This window comes from Malus sylvestris, chromosome 14 (genome assembly GCF_916048215.2).
Source record: "Malus sylvestris chromosome 14, drMalSylv7.2, whole genome shotgun sequence".
NCBI lineage: Eukaryota > Viridiplantae > Streptophyta > Magnoliopsida > Rosales > Rosaceae > Malus > Malus sylvestris.
Genome location: NC_062273.1, coordinates 15272038 through 15293310, shown reverse-complemented (window position 1 = coordinate 15293310; position 21273 = coordinate 15272038). Strand labels below are relative to the sequence as shown.

General features: G+C 38.2%; 1 protein-coding gene across 1 annotated transcript; it reads right to left on the bottom strand.

Moving 5' to 3' along the window:
- Positions 1 to 102: 102 nt before the first annotated feature.
- Positions 103 to 1292, bottom strand: LOC126599366 (putative B3 domain-containing protein At1g78640). The gene is made up of 2 exons (XM_050265730.1): positions 1030 to 1292; positions 103 to 956 (listed from the first exon to the last, which is right to left on the bottom strand). The coding sequence occupies exon 2, from the start codon at positions 952 to 954 to the stop codon at positions 256 to 258; it is 699 nt and encodes a 232-aa protein (XP_050121687.1). The 5' UTR covers positions 955 to 956; positions 1030 to 1292; the 3' UTR covers positions 103 to 255.
- Between the last annotated feature and the right edge of the window lie 19981 nt (positions 1293 to 21273).

The following is a 21273-nucleotide window of genomic DNA, read 5'->3' as shown; positions in this document are numbered from 1 at the left end:
TAAAATATTGTCTCCTCCACCAGCGCTAAAATATGTTCTTGAGATGATATGTATCACAGGGAATTGACAAAGTAATCAAACCAGCTCGATAAGAATTAAAACTCTGGCTTATAAATTTAGAAAATTAATCCTCAACCAATTCAAAAATCCATAACATGCACGTCAGAATACTAGTTCTCCAAAACATGCCAAAGTTAATCCATAATATAACATTAGAAACTAATAAGAGAAAGGAACTTATTCTTCTCAGCTTCTTCAAGCAGAAGGATACTTGGATCCAGCACGCATGATGACAGAAAAGACCAGCATCAGCTTGTGAGCATCCCAGCAAAAACCAATCAGATCACCTTCTTTCAGTTGCCGCCTCCACACAAATTCACGGCTCCATGCGCTCATCAAAACATAAGTTCCGGAGCCCTTCCAACGCTTGAAAATCAATTGATGCTCGGAGCACGTATTAAGATCATAGATTGTAATCCCTGCTCCCTGATTTTCGACACAGTTAATAATTTGATAGCTCAAGTAGGGCAAGATATGTTTCTTAACCAACTTTCTCCTCAGCACTAGCCTTCTGGCCCTGTGCATGTTCCGTCCAACGTCGGTCATCGTCAGAGTTTTCTTGATCGGCCAAGGCTCCATGTACCGGCTCGAGTTGGTTGGCCCTTTCCAAATCTGCTGCACGGCCTCATTGAAGCTATATTTGATCAGCAGGCGGGAAATCTTTGCAGCCACTTCATTTCTTCGCTTCATGAATTTTTGCATAGCATTCCCAGTAGCAGATAGTGTTTCATGCTCTGGGTTCGAAGCAAATGCAGTGTCGTCCTCTGCTGTTCTCTTCAATTTGGTCCAAGTTGGATCGAATAAATTCAGTTCAGTTGACAGTTTGTCTTGAACTTGGTTTTCTGACTGTGCGCAGCAGGGAGTGGCAAGCGATAGATCTGTGCAGACTTCCATTGCTGAAAAGGAGAGAAATTAGCAAGTCTTTTACAATGATGAAAACTTAGATTGACTACGGGTGGTAGATGCTACCTTTTAGAAGCTCAAAAAGTCTTTAGCCTCTCAGTTTTATAATGTTTTACATGTAACAACACTTGATTGGCTTTATAGTTTTAATTTGATTCAAACACTTTGTTTACCTAACTCCCATGGCTCCACACACCCTCAAGAACAACTTGAGCCCATTTCAACACTTGTTGAGTATATGGCAGCATTCAAATGTAATACTTGAGACATGAATATGGCTCAAGATGGGTTCAAGTTATTCTCGAGGGCTATCAAGCAATGTGAACTAGGCAAAGGGTTTGAATGCAATTAAAACTATAAGGTCAACTAAGTCTTTTTATTATACATAAACATGGACAAAAATCTAAGAAAAGAGGGGCAAAAGCCTTTTAGGACCTAAAAAAATGGGTCATTTTTCTAAATTTTCGATTGATATAAGAGAGGCGATCACAACTCATGAATCGACTCTGGTTATTGGGCGGCTTGACAGGGTAGATCCAAAGGTATGCCAGAAAGAGAGAAAATTGTGGATAGTTCATGTGTAATACATAGCATAACAATTTTAGAGTGAATGGATAAGAGGTTGATACATGATTGTTCAAACTGGTTTTAGCAGGTCCAACTTCATTTTCAGCTTTAAATTTGAACAACAAAACCGAATCAGTGCAAACAATTATTTAATTTGTTATAGTCTCTCTATGTTTAAAAGTCAAATGTGGATAGGATAATTATAGGAAAGGTGAAGTGGAAGTCAAAACCAATAATACTCTCTATGAATGGTAAAGAAATTTCATAGGTATGCTAGTGACACAACAACCACATTAAATAATGTGATAGTTCTATCTATTAATGCGATTTGGTTATGTTTATGAGAAATTGTAGATCTAATTGTTTTTATTTGAATACCTGGTTTGCCTAAACTTTAGAAAGCACAAAAGAGTGAGATGCGGTCCCTAACTACTAATATTCTTTAATTGAAACCCTTGTGGTTTTCAATTTTTTTATCGAAGTCACTAACATTAATATAATATTGCATTTCTATGTAAGTTATTATATTTTTAAATTAAAAATGAAATTTGTAGTTATTTATATTAATGAAATTTTAAATTAAACCCATAATTCATGAGACTAAAAATATCAAAAATAAATTATACTCCAATATTATGTGTGTATATATATTTATATACATGGTCAAAACTAACCAAAAAATTATTGTACCAAAACATGGGTACATTTTTCAAAAACATAAAAAAAAAAAACAAATTAGGTTTAATAACAGTATTAAATTTCTTTTATTAAACTTGACAAGGATACATTATCAAATCAACAAAATATAATGTACCCATATAAGTTTAAAAAAGTGGATTAGAATAAAAATTGAATGAATTTTATATAAAAAATAGGTACATTTTATATTAAAAAGAGGTATATTTTACATATAACAAATTGATATATTTAAGAATGGATCCCTACTGAACAAGAGAGGTATGGCTTGAGAGCAACGGAACAAGCAGAGTTCCAAAAAGAACTTGAAGAAGTAAATAGGCAGCACAACAGTTAGAAAGCACAAAAGAGAGATTTTTCAAAATAAAACAAAACTCAGAGAGGACACGTAATAGACATGCAAATATGGTAAGACAATGCCGTTGATGTGGAGAGATTTTTCCTTGTGACCGGTACACAGGATGGTACATCACGTGTCATTATACAAATTGTTGGATATATGTGCTAAAACAGGGGCGGAGGCACTCTAAGGCCACCATAGGCCAAGGCCTACCCTCACTAAAGATCCCCCAACTAACCTTTCTAAATAATTATGTATTATATTTGGATAAACTTAATATTATACTTCTTTTAGTTTACACAAAACTCTTAATTGCTATTCACTAATAGTTAAAATAACAAGTCTCTTTTTCTTTTCAATCCCAACAACACTCGTCCTAAAAATAAATTTACAATCTTATTTTATAAACAAATCAATAGCTCTTAAAATTAAAATCTAAAGTCTAGTTTAGTTTTATCAAAAAAATGTTCTTTTACATTGCTAACTGAAGAATAATAAACTTTGAGTTTCTCCTTCTCCGCTTCTTGAAATTTTATATATTTTATCTTTGCTCTCTTTAACTTTTTACTAAATTTTTAAAATTTCATATATTTTGTTCACCAAATTCCCAATCCATAATTCTCATTTTTTGTTCGGAAATTCCCAATCTATTCTATATCGACTTGGAGTGATGCTATAGATAGCTTCTACTTGAGCCATATTTTGTGACCACATGATTGTATAGTACTTAATGGTTGGACTACTTCTTTAAATCACCAAAGAAGGAATCCAATCATCAACGGGGTCACATTAGGTGGTTTCTAACATATGGTCTAAAAACATAGTATCCCTAGCATTTTTCATTGACTTGAGAATGGAAGGTTAACTTCAACATAGAAAAAACATTTAGAGCCTAAAAAATAATTAGCTCACAACTCCAAGCATGCATTATTTAATTTTTTTTTTCACATTTATGTGAGGCCCCTCCTCACCTAAAATCTTGGCTCCGCCACTGTGCTAAAAAATTAATAACTTGAAAAATAAAATTTCTCACCACTCCTATGAAAACATGTGATGTATTATTTGTGTTCCTATCACAACTCAAAATTTCTCGTTGATGTGAGATAAGAGAGACGACCTCCTTTCTCATTATTATTCCTGTGAAAATGGGCATTTTTCTAAATTTCCCATTGACAAGAGAGGGCCGATCACAAGTTCTCAATCGGCTATGGTTGCTAGGGCGGGTTGGAATTGTAGATCTAAATATATGCGGGAAAGAGAGACTAGGATGAAAAATTGTGGGTTGTTCATATGCAATACAAACCTTAATAATTTTGGAATGAATGCATAGGAAGGTGATACATGACTGTTCAAATTGGTTTATCCGATCCAATGTGATTTTCAAATTAATAAATTTATATATTTAATTTTTATCTGAATACCTGGTTCGCCGAGAGTTTAGATATATTCAGCCGCCAGGCAGAAGAAAAGTTGGTTGTGTCGCCGAAAAAGAGAGATGTGTCTTGAGAGCAACAAAAAAGGTGGAGTTTCCTAAAAGAAATTAAGAAATAATTAGACAACACAAGAGCTACAAAGCATAAAAATAGCTGGATTTTCAAAATAATACAAAATCAGAGAGGACACGTAATAGACATGCAAATATGGTAAAATAGTGCCGTTGATGTGGAAGTTACTACAGGTGCGTAAATTGAAAAACTTACCTATGGAAAAAATTTGGAAATGGTTACATGGAAAGCTGGCTTAATTTGCATCTGTTAAAGTTAATAGATTTATGCGGTTAGTTTTTATTAAGAAATTAAACTTGAAATTTAAACAACAAATAGAAGTTATAAAGTGAGCATAGTGGATGTAAATTTCGGCCGTCTTGTCCTTTTACGAAAATGCACCTGCAAAATAATAACACTTAAGATTAAGGTCAAAAGCCTCACGTGCCCACGATGAATGGCGGGGCGGGGGGGGGGGGGCGGCTTTGGCCGAAGAATCTCCGATGCTAAAGTTAGAATTTGAGAGAGAAAGTGTTTATGGATTTTTTAGGAGAGAACTAATGGCCTAGCATTTTAGTGAGAAAACATGGCTATTTATAGGGGAGTGACCGACCCTATTTAGAGAATAGAGGCCAGCCACATATGGTCAAATTGTGAGTGTAATTGCAAGATATTATGTGAAATAATATATTGCAATTAATTTGGCAATTAATCCCAAATTGAATTGGAAAATTGGGAGTTACCTTTTAAGCGAGAATTTGATGAGGAGTGATGAGAGGGGTTTGAATAAATATCATTTTGATCATCTTTGACTCTTCCTTGATTGAGTCATTATTGTCTGTTGCATGCGTGTGAGATTCCCGGTGTGTCTCGAGGGTAATTTTGTCATTTTTTCCCAAAAATACACGTGTCGCCTCCATAATTTTCTTGATTATTTTTTGCTCGACAAATGCCCCCATACTTGCTGAATTGCTTGCAAGAAAGGGCAGCAGGTGTAGAGATGTCCAATTTTGATGCAAATTCCCATTTGGACTTGGAATTAGATTCTTCTAGGAAAGGTAAATAAATGGCCTCCAAAGCCTATTTAAGTCTACCTTAAGTAGGGGATTAAATCAACCTTGGAGGGTAATTATTTATCCCTACAAGAAAGAGAGAAAGCTAGAGGATATTTGTTCCTTCTTCCTTAGCATTCTTCTTTGCTTGCCTATGCAAATAATCGTCTTTCATTGATTTCTTTGTCTTTTCTGCGCCGCACTAATGTAAGAAAAGCTTAATTTTCTTTGTTTTTTCTTGGGTGGTGCTGTTATGGGGCAGCCGTCGGGATGGTGCGGCACATCGGCCGGCAGAGGTCAGGAGTCGGCCTGCCATAGGCTGAGGAAGTGGTGTGGCAGGGGCCACAACTTGTGCTGCTCAGCTTGACTGAAGCTAAGGGCTGGCTCAACATGGGCGAGGAAATGGCATGGAATGGGCCACATTTTAGGTTGCCACGTCTGGGCTGGTTGCCAAGAATGAGGAAACTGCTTGAGTTTGATTTCTCAGCTACCGTAGATAGAGCAATCAAAGGCAGAGCTGCTAAGATCGGAGCTGCTAAAGATGAAGTGTCAGATGAGCGAACTGTTGAGTGTGAAGTGGCTGCTGCTCCCTGACCATATGCTACTTAGCTACTATTTGAGTATTTGATCTTTTGAGCTGTGTGGCATTCTCGCACTGCACAACATTTAGTTTATTCTCTCACACTAGAAAGCAAACCCAGATGGTGTCGGGGAATTAGTTTACCCTATCGCACTGGAGGGCAGACCCAAATGGTTGTCGGGGAATTAGTTTACCCTCTTACACTAGAAAGCGATTATTTTATCCTCTCATATTGGAGAGTAGACCTAGATGGGTGTTGGAGAATTAGGTAACCCTCTCGCACCAGAGAGTAATTAGTTTATCCTCTCTCATTGGAGAGCAAGCCCAGATGGGTGTCAGGGAATAAGTTTACCCTCTGCACTGGAGAGTAGACCCAGATGGGTGTCGGGAAATTAGTTTACCCTATTGCATTGGAGAACAATTAGTTTATCATATCGCACCGGAGAGTAGACCCATATGGGTGTCCGGGAATTAGTTTACCCTCTCGCACTGAAGAGCAATTAGTTTATCCTCTCACACTGGAGAGCATACCCAGATGAGTGTTGGGGAATTAGTTTACCCTCTCGCACTGGAGATGATGGAAGTCATTGTTGTGAGTGCAGTTGAGGAAAACTGAACTGCTAAACAACTGAAAGAATCATTAGTTGTGAAGTCTTGTTCGGCGATCTACTTGAGACTTCAAATTGCTTGTGGAACCCACGTAAAGGTGTAAGTGGGAAGCGCAGCGAGCTCATCCCAGACTTTCTTCAAGTATTACGCCATTGTTAGATGTTTTGTCATGTGCTATTCAGAGGCTTGTTTGGTGATCAGCTGAGAATAGATTGCAAGCTTCTTCATCGCTAAGTATTTAGCTAGCAGAGGTTACTAATAAAGTCTTGTCTTTTACTCCGTCATTGGATGCTTGGAAGTTTGGAGTGCTATGGTCTTGGTCGGCGCGATTAGGAACCACAAGGCAAGATCGGTAAGGTTGGGAGCCGTGGTACAAGATAGGCACGATTATGAGCCATGGTGACAGATTAAGGGTTGTCGGGAGCCATGGAGCAAGTAGGCATGATTGTAAGTGCGAAGCTGGGGCCGGCACAGACTAGGTTGTGAACAGTAGGAAGAATTGGGCTACTAGGTCCTGGATGCTCACCTACTAGTGATATGTTGCTCTAGTATTCTGGAGTAATGAGAACAAGACATGCTACCGGTTTGGGCTAGTGTGTTCTTCTGGTACTCGTCTGTCCCTATATGAGCTATTAGGCTGGGTTGCTGCGTTTGTCGGAACAGAAGAAATCATTGTATCCTTCAGTGTATATGAGATGGTTTTGTTTGCTCGATCTTGTTAATGAAATGTTACCTATTTATGTTGGTCATGTCTAATCGGAAAGCTTTGTTAGTAGTTTTGATGCGTTGGAAATCGCGTAATCGCTCGGTCAGAAACCTTTTTACATGAATTTTCCTTTGTTGGGGTAACGGAGATCTTGGCTGCCCCTGGTTGTGACATGCTAGTCTAGGCTGTTCTTCCATGTGTTTGACTCGTTTATTTCGCAGTTGCGGTGCATGTGGTATACTCCTAACAGGCAAGCGAATTTCTCGCAGGCTGCTAGTTTAACTTAAGTCAGATTATGCGACTGCTTATCACCGTCCTTTGTGCTGCCTATTATAATGTAAGGTGAATGATGCTTCTTGCGGGCCTAGTCGCGAATGAACACTTCACTTGTAAAAGGTTGCTCATGTTGATTATCAGAGTGTGGCCTCAACTGTGAATGTATGCTCATCCATGGGCCTAACCAAAAGTGCATGCTCTTCAGCGCGCTAAGACGAGAGTATACACTATCTCGGGGGCCCAGTCGGGAGTGTACACTGCCAAAACACTTGGTTCGTGACTGGTCAAGTGGCTGCTTACCGGAACGCTGTTGGAAAGGTTCGTCATCTGCCATTGTCCTACTTCGGCACATCTCGTCTAGGGCACGCTACAAGAGCTAATTTACTAAGGTAATCTATTACGCGAAGGCGTTTGTCAAGTTTATGACTTGTTGAGGTAAGTGTTGTTCGCCATTTTAGGTGGAAAGAGCTTGGACGGTATATGTCTCCTTGAGTAGTGGAAGTGTAATGGATTCTGGGTTCAAGGTTTGAGATGGGATTTGTCAAATCTGCAGAGGAAAATACCCTCGGTTCATTGGTCGATCTAGAAATCTGAAGCCGGGACGGACAGTTGAACCGATTTTGGACCGGTTGGGATTGTATAGACCGGGAATGGGCTGGGCAACTTGCGTGAACTGCCCCGCATGCGGGGCAGGTGGGCATGGTGCAGCCTGGTCTGCTTGGCGTTAGGCCGATGGTGAATTGGGATTGCGATGGGCTTGCGTTAAGTCACAGCTCTAGCTGATTCTTGCGTGGCTTAGGCTAGCTCGCCTTGGGTTTGGGCCCATATAGGCTGGAGTAGTGCTGGGCACTGTTACCTTGGTCCTGCAGCTGCCTTGGGTTTGGGCTTACATCTCTTAGACTTACTAGGATCAGCATTTTGGGCTGCTTCGCGCTAGGTTTGCGGTCTTGTAGTGTGAGCCTGGGTCTGCTGTTGTGAGGTGGCGCGGGCATGGGCTTGCTACTACATGGTTACCTGTTCACTGTAGGTAGAGGGCTCGCCTACAGCTACCACGGTGGTGCCCTTTGGGGGTGGTGCCGCTCCACTAGCCCTTATGTTAAGCCTTGCGGATCTTCGTGGTGGGGCTATGCCTTAATCTCTATTGCTTGGTCCAAATCCTTAAACGTAGGAAGTTATGTTCGCTATGGTTGTCAAATTTCTAGTCATTGTACTTTTCTTCTACGGTTTATTCAAAGAACTTTATAAAAAATTCTAGGAATAAGAATGTACGAAAAATCTACAAATGAATGAGAAATGGAAAACTTTGAATGCAAGAGTCTTCTTTGAGCGTGTGAATCAAGCTCTCAATGAAAGCACCAATTTGTGGATGCAAATTTCCGCAGTGTTCACCTTTGACGAAAATGCACCTGCAAAATAATAACACCTAAGATTAAGGCTAAAAGCCTTATGCGGCCACAATGAATGGGGGAAAGTGTTTAGGAATTTGAGAGAGAAAGTGCTTAGGAATTTTTGGGGAGAGAATGACCTAGCATTTTAGTGAGAAAACATGGATATTTATAGGGGAATGATCGGCCCTATTTGGAGAATAGGGGTCAGCCACATAGGGGAATGTGAAATAATATCTTGCAATTAACTTGGCAATTAATTCCAAATTGAATAAGAAAATTAGGAGTTACCTTTTGAGTGAGGATTTGATGAGTAGTGATGAGAGGGTTTTCAATAATACCATTTTGATCACGTTTGACTCTTTCTTGATTGAGCCGTTATTGTCCGTTGCATGCGCGTCAGAATCCCAGTGTGCCTCGAGGGTAATTTTGTCTTTTTCACCAAAAAGTACATGTGTCGCCTCCATAATTTTCTTGATTATTTTTGGCTTCACAAGCATATACTAACTTATTGTTAGGTTGATAATTAAAGAGATTTTATAAATTGTGTTGTGTAATTTTTTTTAATATTATTATTGGAGGAAATACGAACTTGAGATCTATTTCAACATTGAAAAAAGACTTTTGTTGGTGCACATATTTCACTTAATTTAAATTTGAGGCAATGTCAGTCTAATCTTATAACTTGGTTTAAATTTAAGGCAATATTATGTTTTTAGTTTACTTGAAGTACTTTGAACGTCTTTTTGTTCTCCAACTCCAAGTGATTGAGTTGGGCCTTTTCATGCTTAATATTAAATTGTCAACCAATAGGTTTAAAGGGCGTTTCTAAGGTGGTGCGGATCAGAATTCAATGGTCGTGATTTGCTGAATTCACGGTAGAACCAGGCTGCTATGACCTAGTGTAAATAAAAACTTTTAATTTTTTTATTTATTGGGTAGTTTTTGTCGAAAAGAAAGGGGGATGCAGGGAACTGAGGGATTATTCATGTGTTGGAAGACGGAAAGAGAGGCAAAGAAATGGAGCTGGGGTGAAGATTCGATTTCAGGTGGATTGAAGCTCCACTGCGACTGTGACCTGGTAATCTTGTACATTTAATTTTTTTTGTCCACTAGGTGTGGTTTTTTGTTTTTTTTTTCCAGTGCGAGATGGAGAGATTAGGGTTGTCTTCGTGGGGAAAAAGATACAGAGATAGGGAGCTAGTGAAGGGTGAGAGTGTTCGATTTTAGGTGAATTGATTGCAACCCAATAAATCCTATATATACCTTTGAAAAAAAAATTGTTCGATGAGTGTGTGTATTCGTAGGGAAAGAGAGACAGAAAGATGGAGTTGGTGAAGGGTGTGAACGCTCAATTTCATGTTAATTGAAGTTGCGCTTGGATTGGAGTTAACAAGGGTGGTTCATCCAGAACCTTAGAAGAAACTCAAGTTGTGAAGGTCAGTCTTTGAAGAAATCTAGATGCTCTGTTATAATCCATTTGCATTTTATTTTGGTATCACTTTCAAAATAAATGGGCTAATTGGGTCACCTATTAAACCTACACATTTTCTAAGGTGAGAATTGAATGTGGTCCATTAGATCAAATCTGACAGGCTAAAAATCAATCCATCAAAATGAGTTTGCGATGAAACCGGGTCATAAATGACTCGTCATTAAATGAAAACAGGTTCGAAAACAATTTAAATTTTTTTGGATTTAAACTCTCCCCATCCCTAACAACAACAGTAACCTTCTTAAATTTGTGTTCTCCTCCCAAACTCTCCGTCTCCAATAAGCGCTCAAATTTCCTTCCCGTTCAAAAAACTTGAATCCCATTCAAAAATTTGTTTCCTGTTCCAAACCTAGTGGTACTTATGATATGCTTGTCTTCTCCAGCCTCATTGCACTTACATACAACAGTTAAAAAAATCAGGGGAGTTTTGTTCAAGGGTGTCAAGTTGGTTCCACATAAAAGACGTGTTTTTCGCTTCATTCAAGTTGGGTTCAGAGTCATAATGGACATCATATTTGATTCTCCACAGTTGATTTCAAATTCGATGAGTGGTGCTTTGTTCATAGTAGATGTATAGCTATGAAACTTTGTTGATAGGTTGTTGTAAGGGTATATATGGTTGAATTTGTTTATTTTAAGGATATGCTAACCCATAGTATTCAACTAGTAACCAAAGAAGAAAATTCTTATAAGAGAAAGGTTAACAACCTATTCCAAGCCCCATGCGTTGGGATTGATAAGGAGAAGTTTGATGAGGCACAACTTTGTGCCTATAGGGCAACCTGCTTTGGCAACCTTGAGTAACTGACCTATTTAATAGGCTGTCAAATGACCAAGTTCACAAAGTAGGGTTTCTGCCTCATTACTGGGCTAGGATGTAACGAACTCCATGACGTAGAGGTTGAGCCAGAAAAGGTTAGGCTATTGAAGGAGTTTTTCCTAGGAAATTAAGGTTGGTAGGTGAAAGTAGGAAGGGGAGGAAAGAATAGGACATAGGTAAAACAAAGGTCACCCCTAAGAAAGTCACCAAAAAAATATATTTGACTTGCTGGGAGCTTGAAATGGTCTTTATGGAGTGCAAGAACAAGAATGATGCCTTCAAGCTAGGTTTGGTCTACTTTGCTTAGGTTATGTTGATTGAGACAACATCCAATGTAGCTGTGAATCTAGATTACCTCCACCTCGTGGAAAATATGTATAGGTTCAACAGTTTTTCATGGGGTTCTAACTTTTTTGAACAACTTCATGACAGCCTCTCCTACATTACTTTTAGGAGATGTAGAGGTACAGTTGACGATGATAGTTAAGAAGATGAGGAGGCAGAAGAAGAAGAAGAAGTTAGGGAACTAAGAGAAGGTAGCGGTTCGGATAGGGCTGCAAAGGATGTTCATACGTTTTTAAGGTATTATGTGCTGCTTTCGTTGGTAATATTGACTTTATTACTATGATTGAATAATAATTAATTGTGAAAGTGTAGGCATACGAAAAAAAATCCCCAAATTAAGATGTCCTTACATTACTGTAAGATGATGGATCCAGGAGCTACACCGAGAAATATATGGTGGAAGACAGCAAAGAAGTAGCCTATCCATGAACAACTGAAGTTGTACATAACTGAGAGCATAGTAGTATCACTGTATTTCAAAACTTTTGAAATTTATGAACGAAAGTGAATGTCTATGAATAATGTGTGAAAATGTAAATCTGATGAGTGACTTTAAATAGAAGGCCGTGGAGATATGAAAGATTGTCCCTGTTGAAGCGGAGAGGAACAAAGCATATTGGATGTGGGTCGATGAAGTCGATGTTGTGATGCCTGACAACCTCACTCCTGACACAAATGATGTAGGTGAGTTGAAACTGTAGATTAAGGATTTGAAGGTGTCATTGGCGCGATTGACCCAAGGGAAAGAGATTTCAGACAAGAAAGTGCTGACAAAAGTGGAAGAGTTGTCCAAGGTGGTGGAAAGAAGATTTTGGCAACAAAACAGACTAGTTTCTAGTAGTGTATCGCACTTAATTTCTCCTAATATTAAAAATTATGGAAATTATGATGTTAAGTGTCTTTTCGTATCGATAAAGTGTTGTACATGTTTTTTTCTAATTATTTTACACTTGTGGATAGAGCTACTATGAACGCTACCATGATGCGAGGACAACTCAAAGATCAACTAGAGACCGGAAATGCATTGTGTTTAAAGGATTTGGGTTGGTGCTATTGAAAACAATGATGGGGTAGGGGTGGAGTTTACTAGATCATGGTTGGACGTTGTGACAAGGGTCTACATGCCCCTGAACCTTGATCACCATTGGGTTGCCATCAAGATGAATCTTAAAGCTGAGAGAATAATTATGTATGACTCATTAAATATGGCAACCCACTAGCGCCAAGCGGCTATAAAATTGGCATTGCTCACCTGTTACTGGATGTCCTCAAAAGCCAGTTCTGGGAAGGGAAGCAAGAACCTTGGCCAATCATGGTAAGTCCAAGGTCCTCACAACAAGACAAAGAGTGAGTTGAAATGTTAGTGCATTTAGTCAAATTATTGAATTATTATTGAAAGTTGTTGAATTGTTGTATGGCACATGGGGGATTGTCGTATTTTCACTTTAAAAGTGATTCAGTTGTTTTTTGCCGACCTTCCTTTAGATGTAGTAACGCCGTCCAACGTCCCTGCATTTCAATTCATGATGACAATTGACATGTTGCATGGGGTATACAATCTGTAGAATGATTGGTGATTAACAAGTTTAGTGTTAGTGTAGAATGACCGTAATGAACAATGTTAGTGTAGGGGAAGAAATACTATATTGTTGATATGTGGTGTTAGACAACTTTTTAATTTGTTAACACATTTTGCAGTTGTTTTAGATGTATGTAATGTGTTGGACAACTGGTTGATTGGGAATGTTCTAAATATTTATCTATATTTGTAGTTGTTTTAGATGAATTCGTAAACATGTTGAACCAATGTTTCTCCATATTTCTACATATTAATTAGCAAATATGTTTAACCAATGAGGATTAGCAAAGGCTCATTCACAAACAACATGATGAGCAAACAAGGACATATAGCGATCACCAAAGAAAATATATTAAGTAAAGATAATTGTTCAAATACTAAAGGTTGCATTGCCCACAAATAAACGAAATTTCACAAAAAAAAATAAATTAAAGTATAAAACCATCCAACCGTCTAAGCTAGCTAGAAACTCAAACAAGAAACATAAAGTACTACTACTAGAACATCAAGAAACATTAATTAAAACTATTGGAACTAAATCTATGCACCTCCGTAAACGATGGTTGAGCACAAATCATTGTAATTCTAAGTAACCTACAATACAATAAAACAACCGCAAGATAACCTTAGGCCCGCCAGCGTAGAGAGAGGGGGATGTGGTTGGCCGAAGGCTCTCCGACGGTCAAATTAGTGAATAATTTGAGACTCAAGCAGTGGGCAAGAGAATTCAAATGTATGGATTGTGTTACCATAGATGAACCCTATATGGGTGTATTTGTAATGTTGGAGAGATTTGTTAGGATAGAATCCTCGTTCTAAGCAGGAGAATCCTACAGGATATCTAGCGTGTAGATATTACATCTTCTTAGGAGTTGTGATTATTTATGGAGCACATCTATCCCTAGATTGTAGGGACTTCAAAACATATAGGATATGATTGTGTCCATATTCAAGTCAAATCGAGTGTCTTGCGGAACAAGCATGGTCATCCAGTGGAGTCGCTAGGACTCCACCTAGTACCCTAGAGTTGAGTGATGGTGGCACCCTACTCCGTCTGATATAGCTCCGCTTAGAGTTGGTGAGTCCATGACCAGGCTTCTGGGATAACAGTATTCGGATGCGCTTTACTCCAGCCTTGAAAATCATGGTCCCACAAAAGTGTCTAAAATTTAAAATTAAACAACCATCCAAATTCTGAAACTTCTCAACTCCATCATCATTTATTGTCACCCATACAGTGACTGTTACATGAACATTCAGCCAACACATTTGTTTTTATTTTTTTGGGAGGACCTGGAAACACCCCAATGACTGTCCTCTCCTTGTGGTCCAGACCAAGTCATAACTCATCCCCTACACCATCTTCCTTTCTATTATTTGGTTGAGGGAAGCAAATGATTAGATCATCTTCTAGACTTGGTGTCATTAGACAATCATCCTTAACACCCCATACAACACGTTTGGCTCATCCTCAAGCATCTTATTAACTAGAACCAATAATTTAGCTGTTTCAGATGGCATCCATATCCCTTAACTGTTCATCTCCCACAATAGAAGCATACCTCAAAAAAAATTTCATAATTGAAGAAAGTAGGTAGACAAACATCCCTCAATACGTTGTTTGTCTGCCACTAAAGCGGGTGCTAATGGTGAATGATTGATTGGGGATGTTTTAGAAATATTTGTCCATATTTGTAGTTGTTTTTCATAACTTCTCGTCCCCATTCACCACTAGCACCAGCTTTAGCAGCAGACAAACATCAATTTTTATTCAGACTCTAATAGTTATTGCATTAAAGGAATTAATAAAGCCATCATCAACCTTTACAAGCCTACCATTGGGTAGAGTGATGTTCTTGATGATCTCCGGGTCCGTAAACTGGATAAGTATCTGAGGGATTTAGACCCATATAGTCAACAAAGTTATAGGGTTAGATTCCCTAAACTCCACCTTCCATCTTTCAAAATGAAAAATTTGTCCTCTCACATACCAGTGATGGTTGTGCATCACAGACTCAACTTCATCTTTGGCAGTGAACACTAGGGTAAACCACTTATGGTCGAAATAGTATGCGAAAAATGTGTTTTTAAAACAAACATTTCCAACTCAGAGCGAGCTCCCTGTAGATGAACTCATCCTCGAAAGGTTTCCCAAACATTTTTCCATTAAGACCCTAGCCTTTATATGCTCTATGTTAATGGTGAAAACCTGGTTGGTGTCCACCTTTGTCACACCCCTTTCCAAAACTTACAATTGTAAGTTTCAAAAGTAATCAAAGCTTCCCTAGGGTTAGAAATTGGAATGAGTTTGCCCAGAAATGAAGCATGGGGTTGGAGAATGATCTTCTAAGGTGGGATGAGTAGCAACAACTAGGAAGTTGTAAGCAATTTTGGGGGAGGTGGGTGAGAGAGTAAGTGACGATTTAAAGTTTCAAGTTTGAATGAAAAAAGAGCAGGGAGATTATGTCATGCACAAATAACACCACCAACAAATAAAGGATAAAAGTGGCAGAACAATATGAACAAGCAAATAATGATTTCAAATATTGCAAATATTTGTGCATGGAAACAAAGAGGCCACACCACGCGCCTAAAGGAAATGAAAGGACTTCATAATTGAGATTGGACGACCAATCGTGGCACAACGAAGGTTTAACCTCTTTACAAAATGTTCCATGCGAAGAGGTGGTTCCATTCAGTTATTCCTACCACTTAATTTCAAAACGAGGGTATTTAAGATGAAGTCGTTAGTTTATTACGTATGGGATGATGAGTCAAAGGTTATGACACTAAACCCTAAATAAGTAAACAGCCCTACAAAAAACCACCTGGTTTTGCCATGTGGGAGGCTATGACTAGGTCTGTATTATAAAACTAAAATTCCACCCCCTATAGTGCTATTTGATGAAGTTAGCATCCTTATAGGTTGGGAACTCGATTAGTGCACCATTAGTCGTGCAAATGTCTGAATATTGTTTTAGGGTTTGTTTTCTGCAATTTGCACAGACAGAGAGATAGGAGGATTTTCTGTTAGGGTTGAAGGGAACAGGTAAGGGAGGTATGGGTTTGGGTTTTTTATGATGAGGTTTAGTAATTTTCAATATTCTTCAACTCTTTTTAATCTGCAAAATCAAATTACCTATGCAATTTATAACATGCAATTAGTTTCTTTTTAGGTGAGTTCAAATAATTTTGATTGCGTTGTTATAAAGCTCTTTTTCTTAGTTAGGTTGAAAATCATATCGATATATTGTTTATTTAGTTGGTTCAATCTGTAATAGATAAGATTGTTTTGTTTGATGTTTCAATCAAAATTTGATGTGTGAAATTATAATGGAATTGCAAGTCAAGTATATCTTAGATTCTTGGTTGCATACTCACATTCCCACAACTATTATATTGTCTCTTGACTAGATGGATTTTTATAATTTCTTGGAACTACGGTTACAATGCGTTTAATAATTTCCTAGATCTATCATTTTTGTTCGTTCATGATTATGTTGAATGTTTTTCAGGTTAAATGCGTTGCGAGTTATATATTACTTAAAGTGTAAATAGTAGTTTATTGTCCCACATTGGTGAAGTACATATGTAATATCAATTGTAACTTCTATATATACTCCACTTTGGAGTTAATGAATATATAAAGAATTCCCAATATTGTTATATATATTTTTGGTATTTACCAGTTTAGTTTAATATTGGTATTTACCATGTTTAGTTTAATATGGTATTAGAGCAATTCGCTCTTGTTGACCTGTGTGCTTTAATTTTGTGCCCACATTTTCCGTGATTTCCTTCGTGAAAAAAAAAATGAATAGTGTCGCGCTACAGTACAAATAGTGCACGAACAGTGATCCTCTACAATGCCGTAAATAGTGATTGCTACAGTGCCGTGAACAGTATTTTGCTACAGTGTTCTGGTAAATTGTTTTCATTCTGCTTCGTATCTTTTGTGCCTTTATTGTTAATGATTTTGTTCAATGGCTCAATATAATCATAGCGTTGTTATGCATCTTGGTGGAACAAATAAATAGATAATTGATATTGGGGCCACTGATCATGTGACTAGTAACCCTAAAGTCTTTGATGAGTTATGTAACTATGTTCATGATCCGTATATTACTAGTGCAAATGGAGCACTTTCCCTTGTGAAGGGTGAAGGCACTATCTCTCTGACTTCAACCTTATCACTGGTCCGTGCTTTACTTGTTCCTGATGTTAAGTGCAATCTTTTGTCGGTTGGAAAACTTCTTGATACCTTATATTGTTCTGCTCACTACTACCCTACGTATTGTTATTTTCAAGACATTCAAACTCAGAAGATAATTGGTCATGGTAAAAGAATAGGAGGTTTGTACATCTTGACTATGGAGGACATTGTTGTTTCCGGTTCAAATAATCATTAAGTTTTAAGTGCTAAAGTGGATGACAGACATCAAATTTGGTTATTGCATCGATGATTAGGACATCCATCATTTAGTTATATGAAGCATCTATTTCATTCTTTGTTTCGCACTTGTAGTGATTCGGAGTTCAAGTGTGAAACATGTGTCATGGCTAAGAGTCATCGTGCTTCCTTTCCTGTAAGTGATTCTAAAGCTACTTTGCCATTTGATTTGATACATTCTAATGTGTGGGGTCCGGCGAAAGTTACTTCTAATGGATTATGTTGGTTTGTTACTTTTATTGATGATTGTACTCGGTTAACTTAGGTGTTCTTGATGAAGAATAAGAGTGATGTTCCGTTACTTCTTCAAGAATTTTTTACAATGGTGTCTACTCAGTTTCAAACCAAAGTTAAGGTCTTCAGGTCTGATAACGGAGGAGAATATGTGAATCACACTTTGGCATTTTTTTTGTGTGATCATGGTATTATTCACTAGACGACTACTCCGTTTACACCCCAACAAAATGGTGTGTCCGAACGGAAAAATCGTCAAATAATGGAGGTTGCTCGCTCCTTGATGTTGGATAAATGTGTTCCTAATCATTTGTGGGGTCATGCTATTTTGGCTGTTGTGTATTTGATTAATCGTGCTCCAAGTATAGTTCTTGATTTTTAGACACCGTTTGATGTGCTACAAAAACATGTTTCTCTTGTTTCTGTATGAAAGCTTCATCCGAAAGTATTTGGGTGTATTGCGTATATGCATGTCTACTCCCATCAGCGGAGTAAACTTGATGCATGTGCTTTCCGGTGTGTCTTTATTGGGTATGCTAACAATAAAAAGGCTATAAGTGTTATCATCCTCTGACTCAAGAAACTTATATTACCATGGATGTCACCTTCCATGAGGAAGTTTCGTATTTTGTGAAGCCATCTTCTGACTCTCCACTTCAGGGGGAGAAGGGGAGTGAAGTGCAGATTTGAAGAGATGGTATGGATGATGTGTTACAGGCAGAGTTGGGAACATAACATATTATGTTGCGTGATACTAATCAATTGGCTACAGATAGTGATCGGTCACCTGTCATTCCCAGAACTATTTCTATTGACGACAGATCAGATGTGCCCAGTGAGTTGCTTATTAATATGTCTAACAAATTACCTTATGATGATCAGTTGCCTGCTGCTGATATGTCTAACGAGTTGCCTGATGATGGTTCGTCCAGTGATGATTCTTCTAACAGTTTGGTACAAGATGGTGGCATACATGAGGTAAATTCTGACGATTCTTCTACTTATCAATTAACTCCTCGAGCTAATCGTGGAAAACCTAAAGTACAATATGAGTCTGATATGCATGCCAAAGCCAAATATCCTATCAACAATTATGTGTCTACTCATCGTTTGTCCAAACCATATTCATCCTACATATGTCAGCTATCTAGTGTATCAATTCCAACAAAATTGCAAGATGCTTTGTCTGACCGTAAGTGGGTTAATGCCATGAAAGTTGAGATGAAAGCTTTGGAAAAGAATTCTATTTGGGATTTGGTTCCTTTACTAAATAGGAAGAAAGCCATTGGATGTAGATGGGTGTTTACTATTAAGCACAAAGCAGATGGTTCTATTGATCGGTATAAAGCCAGATTAGTTGCTAAGGGTTATACTCAAACCTATGGGGTGGACTATCAGGAGACTTTTGCTCTTGTTGCCAAACTTAATACTGTGCATGTTCTTCTGTCCTTAGCAGCAAACCAGGATTGGCCTCTGTTTCAGTTTGATGTTAAGAATGCTTTCCTTCATGGTGATATTAAGAAGGAAGTTTATATGGATCTCTCACCTGGTATTGGAACATCTCCTGGAAAAGGTGTTGTATGTAGGTTACGAAAGGCCTTGTATAGTTTGAAACAATCTCCTAGTGCGTGGTTTAGGAGGTGTACAAGTTCAATGAAGAAGTTTGGGTATATCCAGAGTCATTCAGATCATATTTTGTTTCTAAAACGACAAAATGGTAAGCTAACTGCATTGATTATTTATGTTGATGACATGATAGTGACTGGTGATGATCAGAAGGAGATACAACGCCTTCAAAAGTACCTAGCTACTGAATTTGAGATGAAAGAATTGGGTGAATTGAAGTATTTTCTTGGAATCGAGGTTGCACGATCCAAGCATGGTATTTTTCTATCTCAACCGAAGTATGTTCTTGATTTGTTAGCTGAAACATGTATGTTAGATTGCAAACCTATTGATACTCCGATTGAGCAGAATCATTGTCTGGGCTTATTTCCAGATCAAGTTCCTACTCATAAGGAACGATATCAGAGGCTTGTGGGGAGATTAATTTATTTGTCTCACACTCGCCCTGACATTGCTTATGCAGTTAGTGTGGTAAGTCAGTTTATGCACTCACCTAGTGAAGCTCATATGGATGCAATAACCCGTATTTTGAGGTACTTGAAGATGGCTCCTGGTAGAGGCCTGGTTTTCTCCAAGAATGGTCATTTGATTGTCGAAGGGTATATAGATGCAGATTGGCGAGGTTCTATCACTAATCGGCAATCTACATCTGGATACTTTACATTTGTGGGTGGTAATTTAGTTACTTGGAGAAGCAAGAAACAAAAAGTGGTGGCTAGGTCAAGTGCAAAAGCTGAGTTTCGTGGTGTGTCTCATGGTGTATGTGAGTTGTTATGGTTGAAAAAAATTGTTGAGAGATATTGGGTTTAAACCCAAAGGTGCTATGAAACTTCATTGTGATAACAAGGCTACTATTGAGATTGCTCATAATCCAGTGCAACATGATCGAACAAAACATATGGAGATTGATCGACATTTCATTAAGGAAAAATTGGATGTTGGAATTATTATGTTTCCGTTTGTGGGATCTGAAGATCAACTTGTTTATGTTCTTACTAAGGTTGTGTCTAATAGTGTGTTTTCCAACTCGCTTGACAAGTTGGGCATGTGTGACATCTTTGCACCAACTTAAGGGGGAGTGTTGCGAGTTATATATTAGTTAAAGTGTAAATAGTAGTTTATTGTCCCACATTAGTAAAGTACATATGTAATACCAAATGTAACTCCTATATATACTCCACTTTGGAGATTAATGAATATATAAGAAATTCCCAAATATTATCATATATATTTTTGGTATTTACCATGTTTAGTTTACTAATGTTTGTACCATACTTGACCAATCCCGAAACTACTGAGTACCGGTCAACCTTATACTGTCAAGGACCCAGAAGAGTTTCCCTACAACCAGGAGGCCAATCACAGCACAACACGTGTCGACATTAGAAGCTAATCATAGCGCGACACGTGTCAACATCAGAAGCCAATCACAACACGACACGTGTCAATGTCAGAATGAAACTAGAAAGTCTCTTCTATAAATACAGATCATTCTCTCACAATATTTCCTAATGTCATTTGTACTAAATCATTCACTTGTACTCACTAAAAGAGAGCTTGAACCTATGTACTTGTGTAAACCCTTCACAATTAATGAGAACTCCTCTACTTCGTGGACGTAGCCAATCTGGGTGAACCACGTACATCTTGTGTTTGCTTCCCTATCTCTATCCATTTACATACTTATCCATACTAGTGACCGGAGCAATCTAGCGAAGGTCACAAACTTAACACTTTCTGTTGTACCAAAGTCCTCGCTAATTTTGTGCATCAACATTTGGCGCCGTCTGTGGGAACGACACTTATTCCCACTTTCTTCAGCTTTGTCAAGCTGGTTTCCACCATTCGTACACTCTCTTTTGACCAGGCATCGCTCTCCAACATGGGGAACGAAGGAAGCCACAACACACAGAATGACACCCCTCTTCCACCTAGTGCGAAGCAACGAAAGAAGGAATGAAAGAGGGTTGCCCTTCAAGCTAAAGTCAATGAGCTAGAAACTCAAAACAACAAGATAGCAATGAAGAATGAGGTCCTCCAGGAGCAGTATGAGAAGCTCTTTGAGA

Excerpts from the sequence above, each read along its gene's own strand:
- LOC126599366 (XM_050265730.1), bottom strand. The coding sequence starts at position 954 with ATGGAAGTCTGCACAGATCTATCGCTTGCCACTCCCTGCTGCGCACAG.